The sequence below is a fragment of the Chenopodium quinoa genome, unplaced genomic scaffold, assembly GCF_001683475.1.
Source record: "Chenopodium quinoa cultivar QQ74 unplaced genomic scaffold, ASM168347v1, whole genome shotgun sequence".
Taxonomy (NCBI): Eukaryota; Viridiplantae; Streptophyta; class Magnoliopsida; order Caryophyllales; family Amaranthaceae; genus Chenopodium; species Chenopodium quinoa.
This window is the reverse complement of record NW_018745684.1, coordinates 10,790,077-10,804,787: the sequence shown is the minus strand read 5'-3', so window position 1 is coordinate 10,804,787 and position 14,711 is coordinate 10,790,077. Positions and strand designations below refer to the sequence as shown.

At 41.5% G+C, this 14,711-nt stretch overlaps 2 protein-coding genes across 2 annotated transcripts; both read left to right on the top strand.

The window, feature by feature from the left end:
* The first annotated feature begins 4,758 nt into the window (after positions 1 to 4,758).
* On the top strand, positions 4,759 to 6,327 carry LOC110718075. Its single transcript, XM_021896876.1, has 2 exons — positions 4,759 to 5,472; positions 5,554 to 6,327. Exons 1-2 carry the CDS (start codon positions 4,759 to 4,761, stop codon positions 6,325 to 6,327), a joined length of 1,488 nt encoding a protein of 495 aa, XP_021752568.1.
* Positions 6,328 to 6,357: 30 nt separating this feature from the next.
* Positions 6,358 to 6,666, top strand: LOC110718074. Its single transcript, XM_021896875.1, has one exon. The coding sequence runs from the start codon at positions 6,358 to 6,360 to the stop codon at positions 6,664 to 6,666; it is 309 nt and encodes a 102-aa protein (XP_021752567.1).
* Positions 6,667 to 14,711: the final 8,045 nt, after the last annotated feature.

Sequence of the window (14,711 nt, the reverse complement as noted above, 5' to 3'; positions counted from 1 at the left end):
CCAAACCGGGTGATGATATTCTTCTAGATGAAGGAGATGACATCCTTTGTCTTAATACCTTTGACCGCCTCTGCCTCTACCCACTTGGTGAAGTAGTCAACAGCAACTAGAATATACCGCCGTTCGCCTGGCGCGGTTGTGTATGGACCCAAAATATCCATGCCTCATTTGACAAATGGTACAGGGCTATGAATGGTCGTCTGATCAGTGGCCGGATGGTGGATGAGCTTGCCAAATCTTTGACACTTATCACACTTCTTCACCATTTCCATGGCGTCTGCTTCCAGAGTTGGCCAAAAATATCCTTGCCGCCTGGCCCCAACTGCTAGCGCTCTGCCGCATATGTGTGAGGCGCAATAGCCCGAATGTAAATCCTCCAGAATCTCTTGTCCCTTCTCATGGGTGATAGACTTCAATAGAGGATTCAAAAATCCCTTCTTGAAGAGTTCTCCTTTTTGGATCTCAAAGTTAGCCGCACGCTTTTTCATTGCAACCATTTCTAGATATGTATCTGGCAGAGTGCCGTCTAGCAGATAGGCCCGGATACCGTCCATCCAGGTTGAACTTCGGTCAAGTACTCTAATGGGATCTTCTTTAATACTTCGTTTTCCATTACTTCCCAGAAGACTAACCGAGGTGTATCACAGGAGGCGGATGATGCCAGCTTTGACATAGCATCCGCCTGATTGTTCTCTGACTTGGGTACTTAACTTAGATGAAATTCATCAAGAGTTCCAGTCTCTGTTCTGACCGCCTACAAATATTTGATCATAGCCGGATGGGTGGCCTCATAGTCACCATGGTATTGGCTAACGACCAGCTGTGAATCAGAGCAAGCGTCAATTTTCCTTGCCCCTGCCGCCTTGCACATGCGTATACCAGCTAGCAGGGCTTCATACTCAGCCTTGTTATTTAAGGCTTGAAACTTGAACCGTAGTACATATTCATATTTGTCCCCATTAGGAGACGGACATATTATTCCTGCACCACAGTCGTTCATAGTGGAGTTCCCGTCTACATACACCTTCCAAACCTGATTAAGATTTTCCGATTCAACCGGCCTTGTCATTTCAACGATGAATTCGGCGAACACCTAACCCTTCACTGCCTTCCTGGGTTCAAAAGAGATTTTAAGACTTTGCATTTCAATAGCCCATTTGAGCATTCAGCCGGATGACTCTAAAGTTGTCATTAGCCGCTTGAGGGGTTGGTTTGTATAGACCACCACCAGATGTGCCAAGAAGTATGGTTTCAACTTCTTAACTGCCATGAACAAGGCGAGACCAAAATTTTCAACTGTTGGGTACCGGAGTTCAGCATTTCTAAGGACATGGCTAATGAAATAGACCGGGAGATGGATGTCGTCTCTCTTAGCAAGGAGAACAACACTAAGGGCATAATCTGAGATAGCTAAATACATGTAAAGCGCCTCCTTGGGCAGAAGGCTAACAAGACTTGGAAAAGAGTGTAAGTGTTCTTTCAACTTTTGAAAGGCCGCCTCAGCATCATCACCCCATTCAAACATAGTCTTCTTCCTGATCGCTTGAAAGAGATAGAGGCACTTGTCACCTGACCGGCTGAGGAATCTCCCCAATGCCGCCAAACAACCGGTTAATTTCTGAACTTCTTTTATAGTGCGGGGTGACTTCATGTCAATGACCGCCCATATCTTTTATAGGTTGGCCTCTATCCCCCTTTGATCAATAAAAAATCTGAGAAACTTTCCAGACTCAACACCAAAGACACACTTCTTGGGATTGAGCATGACCTTGTGCCGCCTGAGTGTGGTGAAGGTTTCTCGGAGGTCAGCAAGATAATCCGTCTGTATTTTGGATTCGACTATCATGTCATCAATGTACGCCTCTACATTTCTTCCGATTTGACTAATGAAGACAGTATAAATCATTCGTTGGAAAGTAGCAGGCGCATTATTCAAGCCAAACAGCATCACAGTATAACAGAATAACCCCTGATCAGTGACGAAGGCCGTCTTCTCTTGATCTTTCTTCCACAGGGGTATCTGATGAAAGCCAAAATAGGCATCCATGAAACTCATCAAAGCATGTCCGGCTGTAGAGTCGACCAGGCTGTCGATCTTTGGAAGCGGGTAACTGTCCTTCGGACATGCCTTGTTCAAATCCGTGTAATCAACACACATGCGCCAGGTACCATTCGACTTTTTCACAAGAACAACTTTCGCAACCCAATTTAGGAAGTGACATTGCCGAATGAACCCGGCGTCTAACAACATTTTTACTTTGGCGCCTGCCGCTTGACTTCTCTCCTCGTTGTGATTCTTTTCTTTTGCTTAACAGACTTTTTCTTAGGATCCACGGTGAGCTTATGGACAGCGAGATTCGGTTTGATGCCTGACATCTCTTCCACTTCAAAGGCAAAAATGTCCTTGAATTCTTTCAGCAGATTGGGCAAGTCTTCCCCTAACTTTGCAAAGGAAACCGTCCGCACCTTAACAGTACGCTCTGGACGTGTATTATCCAGAGCGATAAAAAAATATGTTCACCAGCCGGTTGGGGACGGAGTTCATCTGACCGTTCCCCGGTCAGTGATTTCTATTGCTTCTCTTTCTCGACAGTCACCAGTTGGTCGACCTTTCTTTTCTTGTCTATTGCTGGTGGGGCAGGCTCTGGTTCCTTGACATCGTCAAGGTCTATTGGCTTCACATCCCTGTCAACAGCTGTGGGCTTAGTGTCTGAGAGATAGCACTCTTGAGCCGTCTTCTGGTCTCCATTTAGGGAGCCAACATAACCATCATCTCTTTCAAATTTTAGCAGCATGAGGGATGGGATAATGAAGGCCTTAAATTCGTTCAGAATTGGACGACCCAAAATGAGATTATAGGCGGTCAGCTCCTCTACAACCAAGAATTGGAAGACCATGTGACTCCCCTCTCCCTTCTCTCTCAGCCAAATGGGTAGATCAATTCGGCCGACTGGGTCCATGACTCCACCCCTAAAACCAACTAGGGGGTGAGTGACCTTGTGCATGCTGCCTGGCTTATACTTCAGCTTGGAAAGACACTTCCAGCTGATGATGTCAGACGAGCTACTGATATGTCGTGTTTTGTGTATGTTATTTGGCTTACTTTTAGTTAGTTTTGTTAGTTTAGTTGAGTATTTGAGTCCGTTTTGGCGTATTTTGGTTTAGTTTGATAATCCGATGCTTTTATGGGTAGTTTTGTTGTTTTTGATGTTTTTCACGAATAATGAAGCTAATTTGGATCCATTACGAAGCCATGAAGTTAAGCCAAGGCCCATGAAGCTTGATGATTGAAGAAAAGGCAAAATAGAGAATTTTAGAGCTAGGCACGGCCGTGCCTACTCTGAGGCACGTCCGTGCCTCCAAGCCATATGCAGCACCCTTTGTTTCGACCCTAGGCACGTCCGTGCCTAGCAGCAGGGCACGTCCATGCCCATCAGAGCAGCCAGGCACGTCCGTGCCCAGCATCAGGCACGTCCGTGCCTGGAAGACAGAAGCTGCAACAATTATGCTACGTACAGAGGCACGTCCGTGCCTATGGAGAGGCACGTCCGTGCCTCCTGGGATTCTTGTGCGCCAAGGCTTGGCCGATTTTCTTATCTTTTTAGGCTTATATAAATACTTTTTAGCCTTGTTTTCTGGGAGATTCATTAAGTTTATATTATTTTTCAATTCCTATTATTAAGAACTAGTTCTCCATTATTTTTCTAAGTTTTTGGAATTCAAGATTCAAGATTCAAACTTTCTACTTTCAATTTTATTTGAGATTTGGTATTTATTTTTCATCCTTTGTTATTTAATTATGTTTTCATTATTTATTATTGTTTTTGTTTCTTTAATCATGTGTGAGTAGATTCTTTAATTCAAGATCTAGTGTAGCCCTATTATTATTGATGCATGAATTAAATATTTAAATGCTTTAATAAATTTAACAATTGAATTGCTAAATTGATTGTGATTATGCCAATGCTAGGTTAGACGTAACTATAGTATTGCGATTATTCCATTGTTTTTATCACAGCGAGAGTTGGGTATAAACGGATTTGAGTAAATCAATTTAGAGTTTGATTCTCAACACGAGAGTAGTTGGGTTTGATAATTGGGAAGTGAGAGTAATGTGTTTAATGTCTTTAATATGCATGATACCATGAGAATAGGATTGATTGTATGTTAGGGAAGCCATTGATACTCGAGAGAGATCCTTGGTATTTATTAGGGTTTACTTTTCCCCGTTCGATTGAAATCGTATGTTAAGGGTAGAATTACAATTGCATCGATAATAATTGTGGTGAAACTAGATCTTGGATGTTTTAAGTACTTGATTTAATCATCTCATTTAGTTTATTTTCGAATTCTTCTCATACTTAGTTCCGTAGATAATTGATTATAATTGATTCTTTCTTAGTAGAAATTCGAGTCTATTTAATTATTTTTGAACCTTAGTCTCTTGGGATCCGACCCTTACTTGCCAGTCTACATTAGTATTGGTCTGTTAGGTTATTTTTGATAGGTACGTGACACGCCTACCAAATTTTGGCACCGTTGCCGGGGACTAACGGTTTCATTATATTATTTGTGATTCATTTTTGCTAGGCTTATTTCGTTGCTTCGGCTATTTTCCCTTGTGTTTTTGATACTTTTCTCTATTTTTTCTTGTGCATGCCCACACGACGCTCAGGTTCAGAAGATCTTGAACCATTTGATTCTGAGATTGAGGCAACTATAAGAAGAAGGAGAACAAGGAACAGACGCAGGAGAAACATGGTAGACCAACCAACGAAATCCCTCTTGGAGTACGGTATTCCTGATACGACTACCGGAGTCCTTTCAAGCATCATAAGACCACCAGTCACGGCTCAACACTTCGAGCTCAAGCCACAGTTCATATCCAATGATTCATTCGCAGGGCTACCACATGATTGCCCCGTAAGTCATATAGATAGCTTTTTAGAGAAATGTGATACTATGAAGTTGAATGGTGTTACAGATGATGCAATCAGACTACGCCTTTTCCCCTTCTCACTTCGAGACAGGGCAAAGGAGTGGTTAAGAGATGAAGGCACTGGCTCGTTCGATACATGGGACAAGTTAGTGAAGGCCTTCCTAGTGAAGTTTTTAGGGAATGAGAAGACTACAAGATTGAGGAATGACCTACAAACTTTTAAGCAGTCAAATGATGAGTCTCTCTATGAGGCTTGGAAGAGATTTAAAAGATTGCAGAGACAATGCCCTCACCATGGCATTCCAGATTGGATTTTGATGCAGACCTTTTACAATGGCATGACTCATGAGTTCCGTATTTACATAGATGCTGCGTCAGGAGGTTCTCTCTTGACAAAGAACCCCACTGAAGCTAGGGAGCTCATAGAAAAGATGGCGGCCAATGATAACTATCATCCTGGAGGCCGAAACACTGTGAAAAAGGGAGGTAAACTTGATGTTGATGCTTTAACTATGCTAACTAGTTCTGTGCAGGCACTAACAAGCAGGTTTGATAAGTTCCAAGTTGGAACTTCTAACACCCCACAGGAGTTGTGTCAGTTATGTAATGTGTAGGGTCATGTTGCTCCAGATTGCCCACAGATTTCGCAGAATACGGAAGAGATGTCAATCGAGCAAGCCAATGCTTTCTACTCCTCTAACCCAAAGAGACCTTATGACCCTTATTCCAACACCTACAATGAAGGATGGAAACACCATCCTAACTTCTCATACAAAAATTCCCAGGCACAACAAAACCCTCCACCACCACCTCCACCCAACACCTACAACCAACCACCACCTGGTTTCCAACAGAAAACACCCAATGCCCACCAACCAATGCAACAACAACCTCAGAAATCAAGCCTAGAGGTGACATTAGAGAGCTTTATAACCGCAACAAACAGTGCCATCCAACATCTAAATAGCTCTATCCAACAGCTGCAGGCTCAGGGTAAACTTATGGAGAATCAGATAAGCCAATTGGCCAACCAATTTAGCCAAGCCCTAAAGACTCCAGGAACCTTCCCGGGCCAGACTGAACAATCTCAAAAAGGCCAAATGAATGTCGTCACCCTGAGGAGTGGAAAGCAGTTAGAAGATCCTCCTACCAAGGAGCCATCAAGAGAGGTCATTGAAGAAGTGAGTGCAAGTGAGAAGGAAGTAGAGGATGCTAGGGTCGAGGAAGCATCAAAGGAAGCACCACTAAAGCCACCTGCTCCATATATGCCTAAGGTTCCTTTTCCTCAAAGATTAGCACAAGCTAAACTTGAGAAAAAGTTTAGTAAGTTCCTCGATGTTCTTAAAAAGCTTCATATTAATATTCCATTCCTAGATGCCATATCTTAGATTCCTTCTTATGCAAAATTTTTAAAAGATATGCTATCTAACAAGAGGAAATTAGAAGAGAATACTACAGTTGCTTTGAATGCAGAGTGCAGTGCTATTTTGCAGAACACTCTCCCTAAGAAATTAGGAGATCCAGGTAGCTATTCAATTCCAGTGAAGCTTGGAGATATTGAGATCAACAGGGCACTATGTGATCTAGGTGCAAGTGTGAGCCTCATGCCACTGTATATATGCAAGAAGCTGCAGATGGGTGAACTCAAACCCACACGCATATCTCTACAACTTGCAGACAGGTCAGTGAAGTTTCCTTTGGGTGTACTTGAGGATGTACCCCTCTGAGTAGGTAAGTTTTTCATTCCATGTGATTTTGTTGTGATGGAGATGGATGAGGATGTGAATGTTCCTATCATACTAGGTAGACCTTTCTTAGCTACTGCAGGTGCAATTATAGACATGAAGAAAGGTAAGATTACTTTTGAAGTAGGTGATGAAAAATTGGAATACTCACTTTTGAATGTTATGGGTGCTCCTTCTATGGGAGACACTGTTTGTCAGGTTGATATGCTCGATGAGTTGCAGAATGAGCAACTTCCCTTGAATCAGAATGATGATGCTCTTGAACAAGTGCTATTAGGGAAGGAAGATGATAATGGAGATTGGCAGTCTAAGGAGTATACCAGGTTACTTGATGAAGCAAAGGCCGATCCAAATCAGAACCCGATCAGAGAGACATTGGAAGTAATGAGTGTTGCGGAGAGTTCTAAGCCTCCCGAGGTAGAGTTGAAACCCCTCCCCTCTAACTTAAAATATGCATATCTTGGTCCAAATAATTCATATCCTGTTATTGTCAATGCTGAACTCAAGGACACAGAATTGGAGCAATTGCTCAACGTTTTGAAAACATATAAAAGTGTCATTGGGTACACCATTGATGATATTAAGGGTATTAATCCTTCTTTCTGTATGCATAAGATCATTCTTGAAAACTATCATGCCTCTTCTGTAGAACCTCAGAGAAGACTTAATCCTAATATGATGGAGGTAGTTAAAAAAGAGGTTCTGAAATTGCTTACTGTAGGTATAATCTACCCTATCTCTGATAGTAAGTGGGTTGGCCCTGTACAAGTAGTACCAAAGAAGGGAGGTATGACCGTTGTCAAGAATGACAAGGGTGAGCCAGTCGCCACTAGAACTGTCACAGGATGGCGAATGTGTATAGATTATAGAAAGTTAAATAAGGCCACCCTGAAGGATCACTTCCCCTTACCTTTTATTGATCAGAGCTTGAAAGGTTGGCAAAGCATTCCTTTTTCTGTTACTTGGATGGATATTCAGGTTTCTTTCAAATTCCTATCCATCCCTGTGACCAGGAAAAGACTACTTTCACATGTCCATATGGCACCTTTGCATATCGCAGGATGCCATTTGGATTATGTAATGCTCCTGCCACCTTTCAGCGATGTATGATGGCAATCTTCTCAGGACTCATAGAAAACTCTATGGAAGTATTTATGGATGATTTCTCTGTCTATGGAACATCTTTCGATGTATGTCTTGAAAATTTGAAAAAGGTTCTCCAAAGATGTAAAGAAGTTAATCTAATCTTAAACTGGGAGAAATGCCATTTTATGGTACAACAGGGAATTGTCTTAGGTCATGTCGTGTCTAATAAGGGTATTGAGGTTGATAGAGCTAAAATAGAGGTCATAGAGCGCTTACCACCTCCTAACTCTGTAAAAGGAGTTCGAAGTTTCCTTGGTCACGCAGGTTTTTATCGGCGTTTTATTAAGGATTTTTCGAAAATTGCTAGACCTTTAACTGAGCTATTGGCCAAGGATGTCCCTTTTGTCTTTTCTAATGCTTGTCTTGAAGCTTTTAACAGGTTGAAGGAAGCTTTAATCACTGATCCAGTCATGCAACCCCCTGATTGGAGTCTGCCGTTTGAAATCATGTGCGATGCTAGTGATTATGCGGTAGGAGCCGTGTTGGGGCAAAGGAAGGAGAAGAAGCTTCATGCCATATACTATGCTAGCAAGACCTTGAGATCTGCTTAAATGAATTATGCCACAACTGAAAAAGAAATGCTAGCAGTTATATATGCTATTGACAAGTTTCATTCTTATTGGTAGGTTCTAAAGTCATCATACATACAGATCATGCAGCATTGAGGTTCTTGATGACCAAAACACATGCCAAGCCTAGGTTGATTCGATGGATTCTACAGCTACAGGATTATGACATCGAAATCAGGGATACAAAGGGACAGAGAACGTTGTTGTAGACCATCTTTCCCGTCTTCTCCTTGACCCTAAGGATGGAGATGATACTCCCTTTGATGATTCTTTTCCTGCTGAACATTTACTAGCTTTATTACAGACTGAATCCCCTTGGTTTGCTGACTTAGCTAATTTTCTCTCAACAGGTACAATGCCTCATGGCTACTCTTCTCAACAAAGGAAGAAATTTCTTTCTGAGGTAAAGAGATATTTTTGGGACGATCCATTCCTATACAAGAAATGCGCGGATGCCATGATCCGAAGATGTGTTCCAGAAACTGAGGTAAGCAACATTATTTCACATTGCCATGACTTACCCTGTGGTGGACATGCAGGCCCCTCGAAGACAATTGCAAAGATTTTGCAATGTGGATTTTATTGGCCTACGATGTTCAAGGATACCTATGCCTATGTCAAAGCATGTGATAGATGTCAACGGACTGGCACAATTTCTAAGAAGAACGAGATACCACTTAACAACATACTCGAGGTCGAGTTGTTTGATGTGTGGGGGATAGATTTCATGGGTCCGTTTCCCTCTTCTCATGGCAACCGTTACATATTGCTAGCTGTTGATTATGTTTCAAAGTGGGTGGAAGCAATAGCCACTCCAACCAATGATGCTCGGACGGTAAGTAAGTTTTTCAAGAGAGTTATTTTCCCTCGTTTTGGTTTACCACGTGTTTTAATCAGTGACAGGGGAACACATTTCACGGAGTATCGGTTTGAAGCAATGTTGAAGAAATATGGAGTACAACACAGACTTGGCATTGGCTACCACCCACAAACTAGTGGCCAAGTTGAAGTGTCCAACCGAGAAATCAAATCTATCTTGGAGAAAACGGTTGTAAGGACAAGGAAGGATTGGTCAGTTAAGATTGATGATGCGCTATGGGCATACCGAACGGCCTTTAAAATTCCTATTGGTACAACCCCATATAGACTTGTGTATGGAAAGGCGTGCCACTTACCAGTCGAGCTAGAACACCGAGCTTTTTGGGCTATTAAAATTTTAAACTTCGATGTTCAAGCGGCAGGAGAAAAGAGATTATTACAATTAAATGAGCTAGATGAGCTCCGCCTTGAAGCCTATGAAAGTTCAAAGTTGTACAAATAAAAGACTAAAAGGTGGCATGATAAGGGTCTTGTGAGAAGGGAGTTCAAAGAAGGGGATCAAGTCCTTCTTTTCAACTCTAGGTTGAAATTATTCCCTGGTAAGCTTCGGTCTAGGTGGTCGGGACCGTTCAAGATTAGGAAAGTCTTCCCCTATGGCACTATTGAGTTGGAAAACACAAGAGGGGAACCTTTCAAAGTCAACGGACATCAAGTGAAGCACTACCGAGTCGGTGATCCCATCGATGAGGGGGTGGATATCACACTCTCGTCCCCATCACTAAGCTCCTGAGAAGTCATACAGTCAAGCTAAAGACCTTATAAACAAGCGATAAATGTGAGGCAACCCATTTTTGAGTTTTTACTCTTATTTCTTTAAGCTTTCTTTATTATTTTCATTAATTTATCTTGATTTCTTTGTTTTGATTCTTATGTCTAGTTTTTGTTTTGTTTTTGGTGTTAAATTAGGTGAAAAGTAAGCAAAAAGAAGAAGAAACAAGGAGGAAAAACGCTAAGGGAGAATTGGCCTGCGCAAGGAGGCACATCCGTGCCCCTGAAAAGGCACGTCCGTGCCTCTGAGGCAGAAAGTTGGGGAGCTTAATTTCCGGAGAAGCACGTCCGTGCCTCCAACTAGGCACGATTCGTGCCTCTGACATTCGTAAAAAAAAAAAAAAAAAAAAAAAAAAAAAAACTGCATAATTAGGCACGTCCGTGCCTTTGAGGCAGAATGTTTTGAAAATTTGATTTCTGAAGAGGCACGTCCGTGCCCCCCCCCCCCCGAATAAAGAGGCACGGGCTCCCTCATTCTTTCATTCACCATTTTTCAACTTTCAAACTCAAGAGTCTCTCTCTCCTCTCCTTTCACTCAAATTTCGGCCAACCCCCATCAATTCTCACTTTGTTTCACAAATTTCTACAATAATCTTCAAGTTTTCAACATTTCTACTCAATCTCACACCCCACTACCATCAAAAACCAATCCAAACCCCAATTTCTTGCAAAATTTCAAAGACCCCTAAGTTGAAAATCAATTTGGGGCTTTTTGATTTCAGACTTCTTGGAGCAATTGGGTAGCAAGGAAAGGATTCTAAGGCGATATTTGCAACATTTGTGGATCAATTGCGGGTATTAAACACCCACCACACCTTGGGTACCCTCTAATCTTGCACTTTCTCTCTCTAGATTTTTATGTTTAATTTGTTACAAATTGTTCATAGAAATTGTTTGAGTTAGTTAGTTGTGTTGGGTTGTTTAATTTGTTTTGATAATCGTGATTAAAAGTTGGTGTAGTGTAGTTGTGAGATTTATTTTGCACTTAGTTGATTATTGTTGATAATTGTGAGTTTGTGACAAAGGTGGTTGATTAATTGACTGTTCTTTGTTCTTGAACTACATACATTGTTGTGAACTTGCAATTATGGCCTCCTCCTCAAACCAAAGAAGAAACCGCCCTAGAAACACCTCTTCCAAAAACCTTAGAACCCCTCCCGTTCCACAACCTCCTCTCGTACCACTTGCCCATATTCCACCCATTGAGACATTCGGGATTGATTTCAAGGGAAATGAGGAATACATGAAGAACTTTATTCGCCTTAGATCCCGACCTTTAGTGCCTACACGGTTATTTGACCAAGAGGCTATGGAAACCTTGGGTATGGGAGGTGAGGTCCAACGCATACTTAGCCGGCTAGGATGGAGTGGTTTCTTAGCCAAACATGCCAACACCTACTCCAACATTACATACGAGTTTCTTTCTACCTTAGAAGTCCATCGTAGACCCGACAGCCACACCCCTAGAGACGTTTCATTCAATTGTCTTGGTGAACATCACACCCTTACGGTGAGGGAAGTTAATGTCTTGCTAGGCTTCCCCACCTTTGGCCAAATAGGTAGACCAAACTACAGTAGGTTGACTGGCTACAGTGACTTTAACACATGGCGGGATTTGACTGCGCTAGATGACTATGACCCTAGCCACTCTAAGACCTCATGCATCATCCACCCAACCATGAGACTTATCTGCCGACTATTTTCCTGGACCCTATTTGCTAGATGTAACACAGGGGGAGTTTGCTCAGCCAAGGAGCTCTATTTTCTATGGCATTTGCGGGTGTCCCATTGCGTGTGGGGGAGGGAGCCCAGCTGCACGCAAGAGAGGGCCATGCGCACATGGAGGAGGATATCCTAGTTCCAGGGCCGCAAGGCCCACCTAGCTTGGAGGAGAAGATTGCCTCCATGAGGGCCGATATGAACCATGTCATGCTTGGCATGGGAAACTTGAGGAGGGACGTCAGTGACACGCAGAGGGCGGTCATAAACCTGTCGATGTCCCATGATAGCATGGAGACCACCTTCGGCGACCTGCGGGATGAGCTCGCCACCTTCCAGGCCGAGTTCTATGACATCGGGGGCATGATGCGACAACACTTTCAGGGCGGTCCTAGCACCGACCCAAGGTATGGCTTTCCCCCCACCCCTCCTGATCAGTAGGTTGTTTCCCTTTCCCCTTGTTCATTTAACACTGTTATATGCATACATTGAGGACAATGTATGATTTAGCTTGGGGGAGGATATGCTTTTCACCTTGTATATATTAGATTTATTTCAGTTTTTGGGTAGTTTATTTCTTTCTAGTGTCGAATAATATGCCATTGCATGACTATGCTTCTATGATTATAATCACATATGTGTGGTTTTTGAAAAAAAAAGAGTTTTTGAAAACCCATTCATTGATGTGCTTGGATTTGAGCTAGGTTGTGGCCAGGATGGTCTCCCCGCTCTACTTATGTGAATAGTTTGTGTACCCGGTGAGAGTCTTGAGCCTTATTTGACTGATTTCACTCTACCTCAATCATGTTCCTTCTTGTGTGATTAGATTGTCCTTCATATAATCGAATTCTTGGTCTTGCTTTTTGACTATTTGAGACTTTATGATGCATGTCGCGAAAAGATGATTGAAATTTCCTTGTAGAAATTAGAGCCTCCACATTTTAGGCCTTCATGTTTTTTCTTTTTGTTTTTATTTATTTTTATTTTACATTCACCCATAGGTTGAACCAATTTGAGCCATATTAACCCATTCTTGATACCCTACATTTAAAGCTTTAGAGCTATTTTTCTAGGTTTATTTTGAAGGTGTTTTACATTTGTTAAGCCCTATGAGTGTGAATGATGTTGAAAAAAAAAACAAAAAATGAAAAAAAAATGAAAAACGGAAAGAAAACAAAGAGAAAAGAAGGGAGATTATGAAAAGAAAAGAAAAAAAAGGAAGAAAGAAAAAAAAAAAGAAAAGAAATATGGTCTCAAAGGCCTTTGAAAAAATAGAAAAGTCTTCCATTTTATTTTTATTTAATCCCTTCCTCTTTGTGTGAAGAGAAAAAAAGGGAAGGAAAGAATAAAGGGCTATGTTTATAATTGTATGGAGTTGGGGGAAATAAGGTTGGATTGAACCCGACATTTGAATGTGTAGTGGCATTAGGATTTGTTTTATTTTGAGCACCACATTCCCAAAATATGTCGTCTAATCCTTATTTACCGAGCTTACCTAATATGGATTTCATGATTTTCGTGTTTGCATCAATCACTAAAAGTGGAGAAAGTCACATTGCAAGCCTAAAGAGGCCGGTTGTGTGAAGTTGATATGCATGCTATGCTTAGGTTGAGTGGCTTCATTTTTCACCCCGAAAACACATGAGCGTTATTGTTTTTATTTTTTTTCACAACTAAAGTGAGAACTATTCATGTTTGTGTGAATAGGTATGGGGAGATGTGTGGTAAGATTGGTTGTCAAGTCCAAGTATATGAGATGAATGGTGGTTTTTGTGCATGTTGACTCTTGATTTCGTTTTTTTTATATCGTGGTTTTGAACTTGATGGCACATTGTGATTGTTTGAGGAGTTGTCATTCTCCTCCCTTGTGATTCATGGTTAAATGCTTGAGGAAAAGCATTAGTTTAGCTTGGGGGAGTTTGATATGCCGTGTTTTGTGTATGTTATTTGGCTTATTTTTAGTTAGTTTTGTTAGTTTAGTTGAGTATTTGAGTCCGTTTTGGCGTATTTTGGTTTAGTTTGATAATCCGATGCTTTTATGGGTAGTTTTGTTGTTTTTGATGTTTTTCAGGAATAATGAAGCTAATTTGGATCCATTACGAAGCCATGAAGTTAAGCCAAGGCCCATGAAGCTTGATGGTTGAAGAAAAGGCAAAATAGGGAATTTTAGAGCTAGGCACGGCCGTGCCTACTCTGAGGCACGTCCGTGCCTCCAAGCCATATGCAGCACCCTTTGTTTCGACCCTAGGCACGTCCGTGCCTAGCAGGAGGGCACGTCCGTGCCCGTCAGAGCAGCCAGGCACGTCCGTGCCCAGCATCAGGCACGTCCGTGCCTGGAAGACAGAAGCTGCAACAATTATGCTACGTACAGAGGCACGTCCGTGCCTATGGAGAGGCACGTCCGTGCCTCCTGAGATTCTTGTGCGCCAAGGCTTGGCCGATTTTCTTATCTTTTTAGGCTTATATAAATACTTTTTAGCCTTGTTTTCTGGGAGATTCATTAAGTTTATATTATTTTTCAATTTCTATTATTAAGAACTAGTTCTCCATTATTTTTCTAAGTTTTTGTAATTCAAGATTCAAGATTCAAACTTTCTACTTTCAATTTTATTCGAGATTTAGTCTTTATTTTTCATCCTTTGTTATTTAATTATGTTTTTGTTATTTATTATTGTTTTTGTTTCTTTAATCATGTGTGAGTAGATTCTTTAATTCAAGATCTAGTGTAGCCCTATTATTATTGATGCATGAATTAAATCTTTAAATGCTTTAATAAATTTAACAATTGAATTGCTAAATTGATTGTGATTATGCCAATGCTAGGTTAGACGTAACTATAGTATTGCGATTATTCCATTGTTTTTATCACAGCGAGAGTTGGGTATAAACGGATTTGAGTAAATCAATTTAGAGTTTGATTCTCAACACGAGAGTAGTTGGGTTTGA